The sequence below is a fragment of the Aulonocara stuartgranti genome (genome assembly GCF_965226115.1).
Source record: "Aulonocara stuartgranti genome assembly, chromosome: 7".
Lineage (NCBI taxonomy): Eukaryota > Metazoa > Chordata > Actinopteri > Cichliformes > Cichlidae > Aulonocara > Aulonocara stuartgranti.
The window spans coordinates 52,301,184-52,318,417 of NC_138945.1; the positions used below are offsets into that span (position 1 = coordinate 52,301,184).

The 17,234-nt window shown below is 40.6% G+C and overlaps 2 protein-coding genes across 6 annotated transcripts in view; both read right to left on the reverse strand.

Moving 5' to 3' along the window:
* The window catches only part of LOC309710080 (PDZ domain-containing RING finger protein 4), a 116,538-nt gene extending 109,938 nt beyond the window's left edge, over positions 1-6,600 (reverse strand). The window contains exons 1-2 of the mRNA XM_082539275.1: positions 5,406-6,600; positions 5,194-5,277 (exon numbers count right to left, since the gene is read on the reverse strand). Coding sequence (XP_082395401.1) covers positions 5,194-5,277; positions 5,406-5,807 — 486 coding nt within the window. The 5' untranslated portion in view covers positions 5,808-6,600. The remainder of the gene's footprint in view (positions 1-5,193; positions 5,278-5,405) is intronic.
* Positions 6,601-7,567: 967 nt separating this feature from the next.
* cntn1a (contactin 1a) overlaps positions 7,568-17,234 on the reverse strand; it is a 63,979-nt gene continuing 54,312 nt past the window's right edge. For 4 of the 5 annotated variants that reach the window (XM_082539270.1, XM_082539272.1, XM_082539271.1 and 1 more), the window contains exons 16-24: positions 15,484-15,645; positions 15,047-15,196; positions 14,374-14,444; positions 12,970-13,204; positions 11,949-12,052; positions 11,457-11,643; positions 11,188-11,300; positions 10,921-11,077; positions 7,568-8,819 (exon numbers count right to left, since the gene is read on the reverse strand). In XM_082539270.1, the coding sequence (XP_082395396.1) occupies positions 8,731-8,819; positions 10,921-11,077; positions 11,188-11,300; positions 11,457-11,643; positions 11,949-12,052; positions 12,970-13,204; positions 14,374-14,444; positions 15,047-15,196; positions 15,484-15,645 (1,268 nt within the window). In that variant the 3' untranslated portion in view covers positions 7,568-8,730. Of the gene's footprint in view, positions 9,746-10,920; positions 11,078-11,187; positions 11,301-11,456; positions 11,644-11,948; positions 12,053-12,969; positions 13,205-14,373; positions 14,445-15,046; positions 15,197-15,483; positions 15,646-17,234 lie in introns of all 5 variants that reach the window. The other variant, XM_082539273.1, reaches the window with a different exon arrangement.

Below are 17,234 nucleotides of genomic sequence, written 5' to 3' on the forward strand. Positions count from 1 at the left end.
ACTGTTGTTTTGCTGATTTGCCTACCACAATCTGACAGCTGAGGTCAAGTATAAATAAAATGCCAACAGAAAACTGACCATCGTAACTTTCATCAAGGCTTCATAATCAAAAAGGACATTAAGGTGTAAAAATAAAACAGCTGTACCCACAGACCAGGCTCTCCAACATCTCACCGACATTTAAAAAGGGCCCCTTTCAGCAGGTAGGCACAAGCTACCCATAGTGCCCCTTCTTAGCAGCGTGGTGGTCTTTAGCAGAAGGTTTTCTTTTTCACACCTCCTGCTTAAAACAACAGACCCAGACAGCTAAAATAAACTATGCACACAAGCACACACAAAATGTTTTACACTCACAGTTTTTGGTTGGGTCTACATACACACCCTTGGAATCTGGAATATTCTAATCTCAATATCTGCCTCACAGTTTTGGAAAAACATCTCAGTTGCCAAACCAACACCTAAGAAAACACAGCAAATTCCATCAATTAACAGAATTTCATATAAATATGCAGAGAAGTCAGACTACGACATTAAGCAAGAACTAAGCGCTTATCTATGTCAAATATCTACAAGCAGAAAATTTGAAATTAATCCAAAACAATATTTTGTTTAGCACAAAAGTTGGTGTGTGTCTGTCAAATTGGACAGGAAATAGGAAATGGTGAACAGGGCGGTCCCTCTTTCTCACAGCAGAAGAACAAACACTTTAAGTGGTATAAATTCTGGGTACATGGCATACCAAACAGAGCAGAACAGGTACGGGGAAAGAAAAAAAACTCAAGAGGGCTGAAGCATACAAAACATGGCGTCCTACATTTCCACTACTTCTATGCAGTACTTGAAAAGATTGATTGACTCAATATCTGTATCAGCCAAGCCCAAGTTTTCTAAATCTGCCACCTTTAAGTGAAGAAGTTATAAACCAATAAGTAAGCTATTTTCTCTGAATAAAGGCATTTTCCGCCAGTTTTTCCTGTTTGGGCAAAGTCTTTTGGGAATTGGAGCACAAGGAGATTATAAAACTGTCTAGACATGCAGTAAAAACATGGGTAAAACTGTTGGCCCAACCAATGTCACCATCAGACGTCTGCCATTGCGACATACAAAAATGTGTTTTTTCTATATTTCTCAGGTAGTTTTTCGTTCAACCCAGCCAGCAGTTTTACTTCCAAGGAAAAAAGGCATTCACTCATTTAGCACCTTATTTGGGAATGCAAAATAGACACAAAAAAATTAAAGTTAAACTGACATGAAAGTAGATTTTTCTCTTATTGTGAAGCAATCTTATCATCTTTTGTTATGCAAGCAAACAGACTGAACTGCTTTCGTCTCCCTGCTGTCACGCAAGACGGGATTTTGATGACACTGATACTCAAGTTGTGTACTCTCCATTCTTTTGCTCTTTTTGCCCTTTTCTCTTAGTATAAACAAAAAGGAGAATTAGCCGGATCTCTTGAGGCCACTGCACTCCCACTCTTAACCAGTTTAAAAGGACTTCAAGAAAAAGAAAAAAAGCCTTCCCTGAAATGTCACGGGCACAGTATTGGTCAAAAGTGTAGATCTGAGGGTCCTGGTTTGAGACAGGAGGAATGGTGGGACTGTTTTACTGTACCTCAGCTGTGGTTTCATTTGTATGTTTATCTGGCTTTACACAAGCATGGGGCAAATTTCATGGGGAAATGAATGTTGCTGTGTTTTTGTAATGCTGACTAATCCTGCTGCCGTTTCAGTGTCGTGCCTTACTTCCATTATCCCTTTTCAACATAGCAAAACTGTCAACCTGACTCAAAGTCACCGACTGGATTCAGTGTTAGGCCAGTGAGCACACAATCAGTTGGAATAGATCAGTTCATCTCAGAGTTGCATGGAAAAATGCAACCGCCATCCAGTGCCACCTCACAAATGTTTTTTCTCTCCTCTTTCTTCCTTTGTTTCTTTCAAATACAATACTGAACAAATCGGCAAGCTCTTGTCTGCAGGAATGATCAGGATCACTGACCAAGAAAAACTGGCATCTGAGTATTTTACATTACAAAAGTCTCCCTCATTACTGAAAGATTATTTTCATAAAAGCTGCAATCTAGGCTTCGCTTTCCACATTATAATGAAGTGAAACCAGCATTTAATCTTGCATTAGTTATCACCAGTTACATTTACTTGAGGTTTAGATAAGAACAGAGAAAGTTTCCAATTACAACGCCATCTGAAAATCTGAATCAACTTACTACTCAAAATACTAACTTTTAATTTAAGTGAAACAATTGAGAAATAACAAACTTAACAAGAAAGTGACATGCCATCCTTATTCCATAGGGTTTAAAAAGATGTCACTGATGTTGGACAAGAAGGCCTGGCTCGCAGTCTTCGCTCTAATTCATCCCAAAGGTTTTTTTATCGTATTGAGGTTAGGACTCTGTGCAGGCCTGTCAAGTTCTTCCACACCAATATTGCTCATCCATGTCTTTATGCACCTTTCTTTGAGCACTGGTGTGCAGTCATGTTGGAACAGGAAGGGGCCAACCCCAAACTGTCACCACAAAGTTGGGAGCATGAAATGTCCAAAAAATGTCTTGGTGCTAAAGCATTAAGAGTTCCTTTCACTAAATTGCAGAGCTCAACTCAACTCAAACTCCACACCATAATCCTCCCTCCACCAAACTTTACACTTAACCCAGTGCAGTCAGACGAGTAGCGTTACCCTGGCAACTACCAAACCAGACTTGGTCAGTTAGACAAGTGTGATTCGTCACTACAGAGAACATGTCTCGCTGCTATAGAGTCCAGTGGCGGCATGCTTTACACCACATCCAGCCCTTTGCATTGTACTCGGTGATGTAAGGCTGTGATGGAGCTGCTTGGCCAGAGAAACCCATTCCATGAAGCTCTCTATGCTCTCTTCTTGAGCTAATCTGAAGGCCACATGAAGTTCTGAGTTATGTACCAATTTAGTCTGCAGAAAGTTGGTGACCTCTGTGCAAGATGCACCTCAGCATCCACTATCACTTTATTCGTTCCACTTTGACATAATACAAATAAATATACTGTAATACCAGTAACAGTTGACTATGGAATACGTTATACACCTATGGCTATGGAAGTGATTGGACCATCTGGATTCAATGATTTAGACTGGTGAGCACTTTTGGCAATATTATACTATCGCCAAAATAAGAAAAGCATTCTTTATATCTCAATAAGCTTTTTGGAGCATTGTCAGACCATGCTTAGATAACATGGGTCATACAGACTTGTGCAGCCCATACCTGTTTATTTATCCTGTCAGTAAAGCAGTAAGATATTAAACAAAATGTAAGTTAGTGTTATAAATTTAAAAAAAAAATGGAAAAAAGACGCATCTTGATTAGTCTTAGTTTTGCAGGCCACGCTATATGTACCCATCAAGGATAAAAGATGTATTTCAAACATATTTCTTTTACCCAGACTCATAATGAGAAGGGCTTTGTTTTACCTCCTTTGTCTGAAATGAGAGAACCACTGCTTCAGTAACTTGCAACACATTTTCCATTTTAGCACTACATGTGTGCAATTCTAGGATGGAAAACGTGACAGGCATAACTAAAGGGGCTCAATAAAGTGTCATTAGGCCTGCTTTCCAACCACACAAAGAGGTCTTTGACGAGCCATAACTTCTGCTGGGATGTTTACTAGTCGCCCAGCTGCATTGTCCACACAGACAGAAGACCCATCGCTTTTCCAGCAAAGTGGATTTCCTCTAAAATTGAAAACCATGTTTTATGAACAGCAACCCAGCACTCCAAAGTATTGGAAAATCCATTTGGAAAGAAAAAGAAGCAAACAACCTGTTAAAAAAATAAATAAATATTAAAAGACATATTAGAAAGGAGTATTTAAACAAAAACAAGAACGACAGAGCTTAAAATAGATGCTGTGTTGCTGCCAGGGGCTGGCAGAGGAGAGTTTTCCACATTAATCAAAAGTGAGTCTGTTGCACTCTGAGCATGCTGCAGGCAATTAGAGAGATACTTTACGTGACCATTACCACGATTAAACCCATCCACCTCCACCAGCAGCCCAAACACAACACAGTCCCTGGCCATAACACAAACTTTCAGGTTACCTTGTGAGCTTACCAAAAACAAGAGCTTAATGTTAGATTTGGAAGCAACGGGCTTAATAAACCTCTGTAGCAGCAAAGTCGCAGAAGCAGTTACAAAACGTGTCCACGCAGTTTAGCTCATCAATTATATACTGACACGGTTGTGAGCAATTACACAAAAACGACACCCAGGCTGGAGAAAACACATTACAAAAACAGGCATTTAACATTTAATCCAAACTGCTGACGACAGAAGTGAGAGTGGGCTTTTTAGTTTTTCTAAAAAGCCATCAGTCGTTCTTCCAGAAAATTAACCAAACCTCATTTTAAGGGAAATGTCAAAACATTGAAATTCCAGCCTTTCCAGTCTTTTCGCTGCAGACTGATCGACTTATTTGAGATCTGAAGAGATACTTGAAGATTGAACCTTGCGGCTTGGAAAATGGAAGTCCGTTTATTTAGGAGATAGACATTAATATATTAATGGCTTGTAAATGCATTAATAAGTGCACTTGCAACTCAATATAAATGTCATTCGGTGATTCTTTTGATAAGTTTCGACACTGGCCTACATTTGTTTTACTCTCTGTAGGTTAAAAGATACAGAGGATGCTATGATTGGCTGAAATGTGCATGAAAGTGATCAAGTCAATGCCTTTGTAAATAAACTTACACAAAATTAAAGTACACACTACACCACTACACAAACATGACAAATAAGCAGGAAGTGTGATGAGAGAATACCTGCTACTGTTTAAGCATTCTTCAGACAGACTGCTATCCCACAGTCAACATTTACTCACAGAATGAACTTGCTGTGGGGTTAAAGCTGAGCAGAAGCAGCAGGTGAAAGACAGCAGGAGGAAACACATCCTTTCTCAACAACACCAGAAGTGTCTTAGTGGATACTACCAGATATTTAACATTTAATAATTCAAAAAGCACGTGCACTGTTGCCTCTGGGCACGTTGGATAAGCACTATATGCTGTGAAGCTTTTTTTTTTCCTTTTTTTTTAATGAATCAGCCACATTTACTGGCCATGTCAGCAAAAGGGCTTAAAGCCTGAATATGACATTGATTGAGAAGCTGTTATGGGCAGTGTGCTTCTCTTACCTGGTGTGCTTTGGTTTGACCCTGTGCCATTTCCTCATTATCTGATACCTTGCTCTCCATGTCAGCAGCTAGGCTGGAGTCACTCTGATTCAGTCAAATAAAACAACACAAACACACATTTAACAACAAAAAAAGTCCCACAGTGTTGTGTGTTTCTCAACTGATAAATGACATTTTTTACACAAAATAGCCTTAGAGAAATCACCTCTCACCTTGCAGTAACCAGCTAACTGTTCTGCAATACTGCGGATGTGCACCAAGTACTGGTTAAGCCTCCTTTGGTACTTGAGTGCGTCGAGTTGAGCCTGGTTCTGCAGAGTTGACACCTGGGCTAAAAGGCACTGCTCCCTCCTGTTCCACCTGAGCCTCGCTATCCGGGCTTCGTGTTCCAAAGTTACGCTTCTCTCCTCCAAAGCATCGGCGACAGTGCGGAGCGCCTCCACACAGCAGTGCTCCCCTTTACTTACGTCCAGACCGGACAGCAGGAGACCGCATCCTCTCTGACAAACACCTTCACCGCGATGTGGCTTTGTTTGCGACTCCATCCCGCCTGGGGTTAAAACTTGGCTCTCTCGGTCCTTCTCCACACCAGCACTCGGGCAATCAGCGCACATAGTTTGCCTGGGCAACTTTTGTACGCGGAACAACGAGCTCGGACGAAGTTATTTCAATTTACAAGTCTGGACACATGAAGGCGTGCGCGCACTGAAAAGTTTGAGCGATCTGGGTTGCTCTCGCTGAGCTGATGGGCTGCGCCACTTTTTTCAGCACATGACAAATGTGAACAGCAAACTTCAACCTCCTGACTTCCTGCTGTTTCTGGACAGGGTCGATATTTCTGTAACTTTTTCTCTTCACAGTCGATATAATGAATTTAATACCAGTTATGTATGATGCGCAATAGTTATTTAATCTTATTTGATTATTTGATTTGTCAATTCGTTATCCTGTCATATATAAGTGAGCCTCATCATCATGTTGGTATTTTATTTTGCGTATTTTCTCCCAGTTTTGTGCAACTTCTCTTAATTGTAATGTGATTTCATGTGTTACTAACCTTTTCCAACAGAGGTCGCTCAATATCCCGCATAGTCTGAAACAATTAACTCTCCCTCCAGCTTTTCAATTAGGCAGTCCAAATGATGATTGCAGTTATCAGTTTGCTCCTCCTCCACTATTAATTTTCTTTGCTTATTAGTACACTACAGTAGTTCTATAATAGTGAAAATAGTCTCAGGGGTGCGATGCACTGGCAATGCAGTTTATAGACAACTACATTAGTCCATGCAGCATGGCATGCAGCAGCCATCTCACACAGCATCACATTTCAGATCTCCCTGCAATGCATTCTGTTTCTAGTCAGCTGTTGCACCGCTTTAAAGTGTGTTTTGTGTTTTCCGAGCTGTGAAAGAACTGCGTAGATTTACAAAGGCAAAAGTGCAATCTGTCCAGGGACTGCACACCTTTCTCCAGAAATGCACGTTTTATTTTTTTTCCCACCACCATTTCAGCAAATGAAATAGTAGCACTTTGTTGTGTAAATCTGTTTTAAAAAAGTGCTGCTACATTTAAATGATTCCTGCTGTGATCTAGAAGAGCAGTAGGACTCCTCTAGAGCACAGCACCAGACTTTAACAATTGCTGTATGTGTGTTTTGTGGAAAGTGTTACACGGCCACCTGTCACAGAGGCCATATGCTTGGACTGATAAGCCATTAAATCATGGCAGAAAAAAAGGTTATCTCTGTCTTTTGTTCTCTCTCTCTCTGATTTCACAGGGGTAAAAAACTGTTAAGAACCCTGGGTGAAACAGCAAGATGGCCAAAACCCCAAAAAGAATTCGACCTAATCCAAGAAAAGAAGTGATAACAATTTACTTTTCATCTGCTCAATACCTGATAGGACACACAACTCCAACAGCTGTTTCTCCTTGAAAAAGTGGAACAGGCCTTATCTGTAATGGAGGCCAGAATGAAACACTATCTCTGATATATTTGGTACCAGCTTTTGTAAAGAAAAGCTTTTTTTTTTTCTCTAGATAAAAGGGGGACACACACAGAAACTGACAAGAACATGCCTATACATGACAGATGATGCTTTTGATTCTCTTACTTTATAGAGCATTTTAGAGCTGAAAGTCTGCTATCCTCCTTGTGAAATGCCTGTCCTATAAATAAAGAGTTTGTATTTATCCGTGGTACTTTTACTTGAAAAACGACACTTTTTTTGATGCCATGTTATGGACCTGTAATAGTAAATCATTTCAAATAATCAACTGAAAAGCAGTACAAGTCATTTTTGGGGCATGTTGATGAGCATTCACTGAGCAGCTGCTGCAAGAATGACAAAGAAAAGAGCAGAACAGTATATGAATGTATAGTTAACTACACTTTTATTGTTTCTTGTCCAGCCAATGAGAGGTTTCAGTTTCATCCCTCATATATGCCATTCATGTCCAACGAAGCACTGAATTCCAGGAGGCAGCCAAACATGCTGCCACAGCCACCAATGATACTATCAAATCGCAGCCATTGCATGTACCAGACTGCGGGACCACTTCTGAACTCAAATGAGTGAGATTCCTTTAGTCAGTTTAAGATTTTCTCTCTCGCTTAGCAGCTAACGAACATATTAGTCTAGGATCTACTCCTTCTCTGACGTAAAGGGATGCCACTCAGGTATGGAATGTGTTTCACATGAAGCCGAGAGGCCGAGAAGTCGCTATGATGTGGAAGTGTTGCAAAGTAATGTACCACTTGCTCTCCAATCTCATGCATGTTATAATTTTGAGCCGCTGCTTCTTCCAAAAATGTCAAAGTTCAAGGCATTCATGCATTTGGCAACTCTTTTTTTTATGTTTTGTGGCATGAAGAAAAGTCAGGAAAAAGCACTTTGTGGTGGACATTGATATCGTCACAATGTAAGAAGCATGACCAACGTCAGTCACACAAGAGAGAAATCAGAGGAACTCAAAATGTACCGTTTGCTCCTCCAGTTGAGAGAAATAAACTCTGAAACTGTCCAACCAGAGCTGGGCGGAGACATACAAATATAATATTAAAAAACAAAAAAAATGACAATGTTTATATATCTCTGATCATATGTTAATAAAAAGACAAAAATGTATTCAGAATAACATCGTGAGCTTTGGATGAGCTCTTACAGCTGACTCGGATGGCTTTGCTTACCTTCTGATTTTTAGAGAATGAAAACAGGTGCTAATGCAATGATCCTGTTAGAAAATATAAAGTAGCCACAGGTAATTCAGACATTGCACAATTATAGGAGGGCATGAGCGTCGCTACCATTCACTCTCACTGTTAATAGGGACTCACACTCAAAGCCATAAATGAGAGATATTAAATGAAACTGATCACATTAAATAAAATGCCAACATTCGTTTACAAAGCACCAGGTGGTACCACTGAGGTCCTAATGATACAGTCAAAACAAAGTAGATTTAGTTTAGATCACGGGCGATGTCTTTCAGTCTCGGTTGAACATCAATCTAAATGTTTCTGCAAAGCCTTCATCACAGTCACACACTGTTCGCCGCAGTTTTACATTTTAAACTTCCTTTAGACGTTGTTGGCACTTCCTGCTGCTGTGGGTTGGTTCCAATGGATTCTGTATTTGGATATAAATGTGCCAGAATCAGAACACTCTGAGCCATTTCAATCGTCTCTTCATCAACATGCGCACAGGTATTAGTAAAGCTTATGTTACGGTTTGGAGGTAAGCAGCAATTGCATGGTTAAACCAATCCACTTCTCTTTAAAAAACCTTGTTATACTAGACAGTAAAACAATATCAATTACTGATTACTTTTCAGCATGGCATCATCTGCTCATTTCTCTACCTGCGTCTGAAAGGATGCAGGCGGTTGAGATTTGATTTGACTGTATCTCGTTAACAGAGGGTGTGCTTAATTTAAGAAAAAAAAATCCACCGACCAGCAAGCCATGAAACACATGAAGATATTTTTTTATAAACTCATACACTTACCCTTCACAGTTACTTGTTTACCTTATATTATGGAATGCACTGTAGGAAGAATTTTCCAGAACGTCACAGACCAAACATACAGCATCTTTATAATAAGAAAGAACAGCGTTGTGATTTAAAATGACCAAACAGCCAGCCTATCAAAAGTGCAGCATTTGCACTTCCAGAACGTTTTAAAACAAGTTGCTGTGAAGGATAAGTGCAGTCATTTATATAAGGCATATTTTTAAAGTTGACAGAACTCCTTTGACTCTCCTCCAAAGAGGCCATTTTTGTGGATAAATAAGGAATGTCTTTGTCCTTTTTCCAATTTTTCCATTTCTGTGTCCGTTTCCACAAACATATTCCAGAGGAAAGAGCCAGAACATGGCATCCCAGATTACAGGGCGGAACTGAAAGATTGTGGAAAGAGGCTTAAAGTCCTTGCAGGAGTCTCCTTCACAGGAAGTGAAGACAAAGATGGCGCTACATTCAGAGGTTCAGGCAGAGGAGAGCCACAAAGAGCAGGGAGAGTACGCTGAGAGACTGGGCGGCCGAGACACCCCCACCTGACAGAGAAGGAGAAATGTAGGTATACCTTCATCAATAGCTGGAACCTACAACAACAACAATGAGACTGCACATCACCCCTAACCGTGCCAAGACACTGAGTGTCACTGTTGTGTTTGCAAAATCAGTTTCAACCTGCTAGGTGATCAAACTGTTCATTGTCCATAAACTGTAAGTAATCTTAATGACACCTACCAGTATGCTTTTAATTATATTTTTATATATTTTGTCTTTGTCTTAGTATTTGCTTTCATAAGCCACTGCAACACTTTGGTAACTTGCAAACATAGAAGATGGAACAGGAACGTTATTATTATTGTTGTTATCAACATCTGGAAATACTGAAATACTGTACTCCCCACCAATCCTCAACCATCAAACTCAAGACCATGTTTGGAGTGTGAAGTGTGATATACCCCATCTGTGTGGATAATGCCTTAAATGCCCTTCTATTTGTCAGTGCCCTGCACTTAAAATCCCTCACGGCTGAAATTTCCCGGTCTGTGAAATCACGCTGTCAGGTGGGGTCTGGACTGAATGATAAGGGATAAGGAAAACCACAGGAGGGGTTTCCTCTTCTCATCAAGATCAATTACAGAAGCTTAAGCTCTTCTATGCAGTCGGCCTGCCCCGTCAGTCCATCAGCCAGAGAGAGGATCCAGTCAGCGGGCTATCAAGGCTTTAGTCACGGGCCATCTTAGCTTTCCAATCTAAAGTATATAACCAGAAGTGACAGCTCTGCTCTGGCCCATGGGAACCCTCTAGCTGTGACAAATGATAACCTACTGCATACTCTGAACCTGTAATCCCACCAGAAACTGGCAGGTCAGGAATGAAGTGTGTGTCTTTCCCCACAGGAATATGGATTTTAAATGTCATCAAATTACTTAAGTCTTATTTTTTTCCTGTGAGTGAAACTAAACCTGGGTGGTGATGGAATAGAATTTTCATGGGTGATTAGTTTCATGGAATAAGAGTAATTTAATCTTAAAAGATAACAATTCAAAAGGAATTTGAAGGAATGTTTATCTCTTCTAAATTTGTTCTTTCAGGTATTTTAAGCCACATACGTTCTTCCATTTAAGCACAATCAGACACCATGTTGACAGAATTAAACACAAAAGCCAACTTAGGAAACTAGGGATCTTAAATCAACTCAAAATCACTTTATTACCTGTGATCTGGACTGTGGTCGTAGCCCCATCTCCTCCTTCTGTGTGTGCCCGGACCTCCACCACATAGTTCCCATTTGGAGGTAGGGGAAGATCAATGTTTCGCTTGTAGGTGTTGTACAGAGTGCCTGTGGTTTGGCCCTCTGGCCTGTATAGTACCTGCGTATGCACATATGTTTAATGCATATTAATAAATAACGAAAAGGGTCTCAGCAGCTATTTTTTTTATTTAAGAGATGAAACAAGAATGATGAAAAGATGAAACTCACTCGGTACCCTTCTATTGAGGACTCATTAGCCATTGGTTCCACTTGTTCCCAGGCAATATTTATTGACTGGCCCTTCACTTTTTTAGCTATTATTTTGGGGGCTCGGTCTGGTGCTGGTGAAGTTAAAACAAAGCAATCATGAATATGTTTATTTTTAAATGGCTCAAATCTTGTGTGCAGAATGCACTGTTCTTACAGACACAACACTGAACTGTTTTCCAAGCACTTCTCTGTTAGTTAATGATAAACTACTGTAAAGAGCAACATACGGGGTTTCTTGGTTAGGACCCGGAAGTGGTGGCTGGGTGGCCCATATCCTGCAGAGTTGTAGCCTCGAACCTCAATAATGTACTCTGTGTAAGGTCTCAGGTTTTCTAGTTTAGTGTGGTTCTCCCTGCTAGACACGGCAATCGTCTCGGCCTGCCCTTCACTTTGACCAGATTCCCAGTACTTCACCTGGGAAACAAAGACGCATGGGTGAGACTGCAAGGATACCATCTTGGTTTCAAAGCGCTCTGTACAAGTGAAAACCTTATTAAATGTAAGTATAAGTTTAACAGTTTTTGAGAAATGCTGGAGAAAAGCACGTCTTTATATTTAAAGCAATATGTTTGTATGGATGTTTGTTTTTATGGATTTAAATTGATTGTGGTTTTCCTTAGAGGTGCTTAAAGTAAGTTTGCAGTCACAAATGGAGGTGTTTGAATCAGCTAAAGTGATGACTACTACTGTGATCAAGCCTCATAAACGTTTCTACTGACCTGGTATCCATCTAAATTATTATATGAGAGGGGCATCCAGGACACAGTGGCAGCTTTGGCAGAGAGAGCTCTGGCTTCAACAACTGCAGGAGCTTCAGATGGAGCTAAAAAGAAACCCAGAGAACAGATTTATATTCACTACAAGACCCATGTTTTAAGGATGTCAAAAAATTACATTCATTGTTTTCTTTTTTTAATCAAACACAAAGCAATCCAACATTTTTAAATATTTAGTTTAACATACACAGACTTACTATACTAAACATTAGCTTATATTTCTTCATACGTATCTATTGGCTTCTTTTGCTTTTTGTTCTCTCAGTGGCATTTCTCTTAATCCGCCATCAGACACTATTCCACGACTTATGGAACATTTAAACCCTGTGTGTAGTCTTTTCTTGCCAGGAAACTGTCCTAAAATGCTAAACTGCCATGCTGTCGCCACGTTGTAAACAGAGGCAAACTCTGAGGAAGATGGTTTGTATGCATGCGCAACCAGCCTGCACGCAACTATGGTCACAGATTTGCCCGGCGACGGCTCACTTTGAAGGCGTAACCGTAAAAATCATACACCCCCACCAGGCAACCGTTTCCTGATTGTGTTACCATGGCAGCAGGAGCATCTCTGTCACCCATCATGCTTGAGTTTCTAGTGGTTATCTCAACTGCTTGTCAGTGGAAGCTAATAACTTGCTAAATGCTTTGCATCTTTGGGTGAGTTATCAGCTTTCGGGTTCATGCTACGTAGATCATAATAATCCCCCAACAAGGAAACCGAGAAGAGAAGGGGGGACGATGGGTTCACTTTCAAGGGGTATTAATATTTCTCATTATTATACATGAGAGCTAATATTAAAAGGATCCTACTTCACAGTGGCACACTGACTAGCAGGACTGAGCAATCCCTCATTCTCTGACACTAATAAAACAGAACCAGGTTGATCTGCGATGCTGTTTTGAGATCACTTTAGCACATTTTTCCCTGTTACAGATGAGAGGGCTGAATCTCTTAACCGCTCACCGTCTTGTGCAGAATAGATGATGGCTGTTAGGCTGTAGGGTCCTTCTCCCTGGACGTTAAACGCTTTGACTTTGACTTGAAACTCTGTCAAAGGTGGGATGTCAGAGGCTTTGTGGATGTAACGCCTGGCCTGGGGATCGGCTACTGCCACCCGTTTCCACTCTTGCTCATCTTGGGGCTTGAAGGCCACAATGTAGCCAAAATTAGGCCCATAGTAGTACTCTGGCTTCACAGGCTGTTGACAAAATGAATAATAAATTGAGAAATGGCATTTGGCAAATGTTTTATTTAACACATGTCACTCTTGACCAGCTTTTATAGCAAAGTAAAAAATAGCCTAACTTAAAAAAAATCAAATTTCACAAATCAGATGATATTTAAATAGAATTTAATACAGTGACTGCACTGTGTAAGGCACCTGTTTTATATACAGCAACGACACAATTAGCTCATCCTTCTCTATCATCACACCTCATTTCCTTTGTGGACACCGTGTCTTTGTCATCGCACATGCACTGCAAGATAAACATATCATCTCGTCCTCCAGCTGCTCTGGAATTGAACGGTCATGCTGCAGCCAAGAAAAATACAATTTAGCCATAGCTAATTTATCAACGGCTGCAGCAGAGAAGCAACACGCCATGAATTAGTTCAGTCGCTGAGTTGTTTTTTTGTTCACGATAGCGATCGTTTTATCATTCCCGTCTTCTCTACTGCATGATCTGTGGTACGCTCGTTGTTCTGATTAACAAAGCAATTGAAAACCTATCATTGTGCTTTATTAATTACCAGTTTAAAAACTTAAGTGTAATTGGCCTTTTTTCGAATTTGCACAACTGTCCATGTACATCTCAGAAGTTGCTCTAGTTATATTTATATCTATATTATATATCGCCGTACATCTCTGTTACTGTATTTGCACTACTGCCGCTTTTTATAGATGCCCTGGAGTGTCCTTTTATCTTTTCTCATTTCTTCTTTTATACTACAGTGAGAAAGAAACAATAAGCTCTCCTGTATGTGCTGTACATGTGGTGAATAATAAACAACACAATAAAATCTTTGGATCTTTTCTTGGGCTTAATTTGAAGAAGTGACACATCTTTAAGAGCCTAAAAAAGATTCAGCTGAAGCATTTAAGACTACGAGGACCTGAATAACTGAAATCCTGAGCAGACATCTGCATTATCTGGTCTTTCTGTGCCCTTTTTCAAACTCATTTTAATAATTTGTTGGATTTCTGAAACACTGACCACATGGCTTCCCACTCACTTTTAAATGTAAATCTAAATGTCAGTGTGACTATTACAAATTGAACTAAAAACGAAACATCTTTTAGCAAGTTTTCATATATAAACATGTAACCCATCTTCCCACTTTACCCAGTGGAAAGTCCCAACCTACCGTCCATGTGATGGTCAGTTCTCTGCTAGCCCCTCCACCCCCGCCAACATCTGAGGGCGCCACCACAGGAACTACAATGAGACGGCAACAGCAAAACTCTGAGCCCACATTGCTATGAATCCACGCAAACAAAGCCAAACCACACAGGCTGTAACCTAGCCCTGCCAATGTTGCTCTAACATCCTTCCTCTTCAAATGCGGTATCAGTGTCTTCTCCTGTGCCAAACGCAACACCTAAATGTCCACGTGGGAACGTTGCCATTCAGGGAGCCAGAGAGAGGGACAAGTTCTTCTGTTTGCCTTGAGTCTAGTAGCTCACTTTCAACTTGTGATTATTTTTTCAAGAGAGGTTACTGTAAGTCTGTGATTCCCATTTTATAATTGAATTTCAGTATACAGTTTCACCAAAGTGCTCATTTGTGGAGGTTTGTGTGGTGAGTTTTCTGCACTAGAAAGCGCGGCATGATGGGATTTATGCTGACTCATTTCTCCAGTGATACTTAACGTAAGTAAACAGTGCAATAATAGAATGATGATGAATAAATAACAGAACGGAAAGCTGGACTGTAGTACCACATCTCTTTTTTTCCCTTCCACTTCTTGACCTATTAAGTTGCTCCGATTCTTTATTCCTTCTTATATTTAGATGTCCAAAGTCAAAAAACAATCTTACCTGCTTCCAGCGTTTTAACAATAGGCGATGGGTTGCTTGGGTCTCCTGTTCCCAGAGTGTTAGTAGCAATGATCCTGAACTCATAGTCTGTCCAGGGAATCAAGTCCACCACTGTGGTCATCTCGGCGTTCCCCTCTACATTAACAGGAACTATAGAAAGACAAGTTCATTTTAGTGCTATTGCTCTCTACGGTTGAATATTATATGCCGGTTGTATCCTTAAAACAAACGTGCAGTTCTATTTTGGGAACCCATCCTATGTTTTAATTCACCGAAGCATAACTAAAGTATATTTAAGCCATCTGTAAGAGACATTAACCACCTTGTAGGCCTATAGTATCATTGTGTGGCATGACCACAAATATTACAACACCAGATCCAGCTCAGCATTACGGTAGCAGTGTTTATTTTACCAACAAGCACGCTCGAGCTCTTACATGTAGTGGCATTCTTCCAGACATCGTTTGAGAACTGGTCCTTGTACTGGATGATATATTTGGAGATCGGACTGTGGTTGTCTGCACCACGGCTCCACTGCAACGTTACACTTTTGTCTGTTTTTTCTATTATTCGCACCCCACCTGGAGCACCAGGAGGACCTGGGCAAAGAGAAGAATAACAAGAAGGCTTAAATTATTGTTAGAAGGGAGGCAAACATAAATGTGGCTGCAGGAATCCCTACAAATGCTCACTTTGACTTTTTCCTCAAGCGGTCAATAAGTCTCCTACATGCAAACTGGAAAGAAACTCAGTTTAGACCCTGAGCTGTTTAAAAACTTTACAAACTTTCAAGATGTCTAATGTTAGGTGCATATGAAATACTGCACATCAAAGCCGTTACATTTCCCTATTTTTAAGAGTTTTATTTAAAAGACATCAGCAAAGACTGATGGATTAAGGCATTAGAGCTTAGAAGCCCATTGACATACATGAACTAAAGCTTAAGCAAAAGCTCTACAATCCGGTGTTTCTCTTGGTCCTAATGCTCCTCTTGATTCTTCCTTTGGAACTTAAAAAAATGGCTTAATAGAAAACCCAGACTGTGTCAGGGTTAGACTCCCAACCCACAGCATCAGAAATCAGCCAGAATTTACTTTTTTCCAAATCATGAATGTGAGCCGAGAGAACTAAGGCGATTAGAGAGCCAAAAGCCGGACAGGCCTTAAGCTTACCCTCGCCTCCAAGAGTCAGGAGAGAAGGCTTAGTTGTTACAATCTAATGTAAGGAATAAAACACTGCACTTTAGCTTTTTACAGTTTGGAGCCCATATGGAGGAGTCCTTGAGTACAATCCAGAGTTTAACAAAGTCTGTAAATAGTTTTCCTCGTTCACAGCAACACTTCAACATTGCTCCAAGACTCCTAACATTACTCTGTTTACACGCACGCATACATTCACATGAAAACAGCTCCGCAGCCTATCTTTAATCCCTGCTAATAACAGGCTACAGGTGCAGAGCTGTGTTTTGAGCTTGGACACTCTCCTCAAGCAGATCTGCTTCCTCATCTGCCATGATAAATGGCTGTCTTTCATCTCTCCCTCGTTGCGCCCCAGGCTGCTGGCATTTGGCACTCCATTAGGAGCAGCCCCGGACCTGTGCTTTGGTTACACTCTGGGAAACGTCACAGTCAGCCGCTGTGCGTTCACCTGGCCATCTGTCAACACCTGCTCTGAAAGCAACAGCAGCAGCAGCACACCCAAGACACACCAGGGATCACTGGCAAGCAATTCACTGCTAGAATTCCTATCTAAAAAGATCCTTTGTCCTCCAGCACTGGAGCCTGTTTCAAGCGCTGAGGAAAGCACTGCAAGACAAGTTCTCAGTCATCAAGAAGAAGAAGAAGGTGAAAACAAAGTGCGATGAATCATCCACAATCTGAAATACAGTAAAGAAGACACAGAGACCTCCGAAAAAGTGACAGTGTTTGCTTTGTGTATGGTTACATCTATATGAGGTTGGAAGAGCAAGTTTAGAAATCAGCAGCTGTCCTCATTGAAATACCGTGCTGAGAGATTGAAATCACTGATTCATTATATACTCATCCCGAGGCATTACGCTTGGAATATAAACAGGTCAGAGCTGGCACTGTACTAAAAACATTGCTTTTTAGGTCAAATTTTTACTTTGTCTGTGCAACCATAGCAACAAGCACAAACTTTCCTATAAAACAATTCATCTTACTTGGGA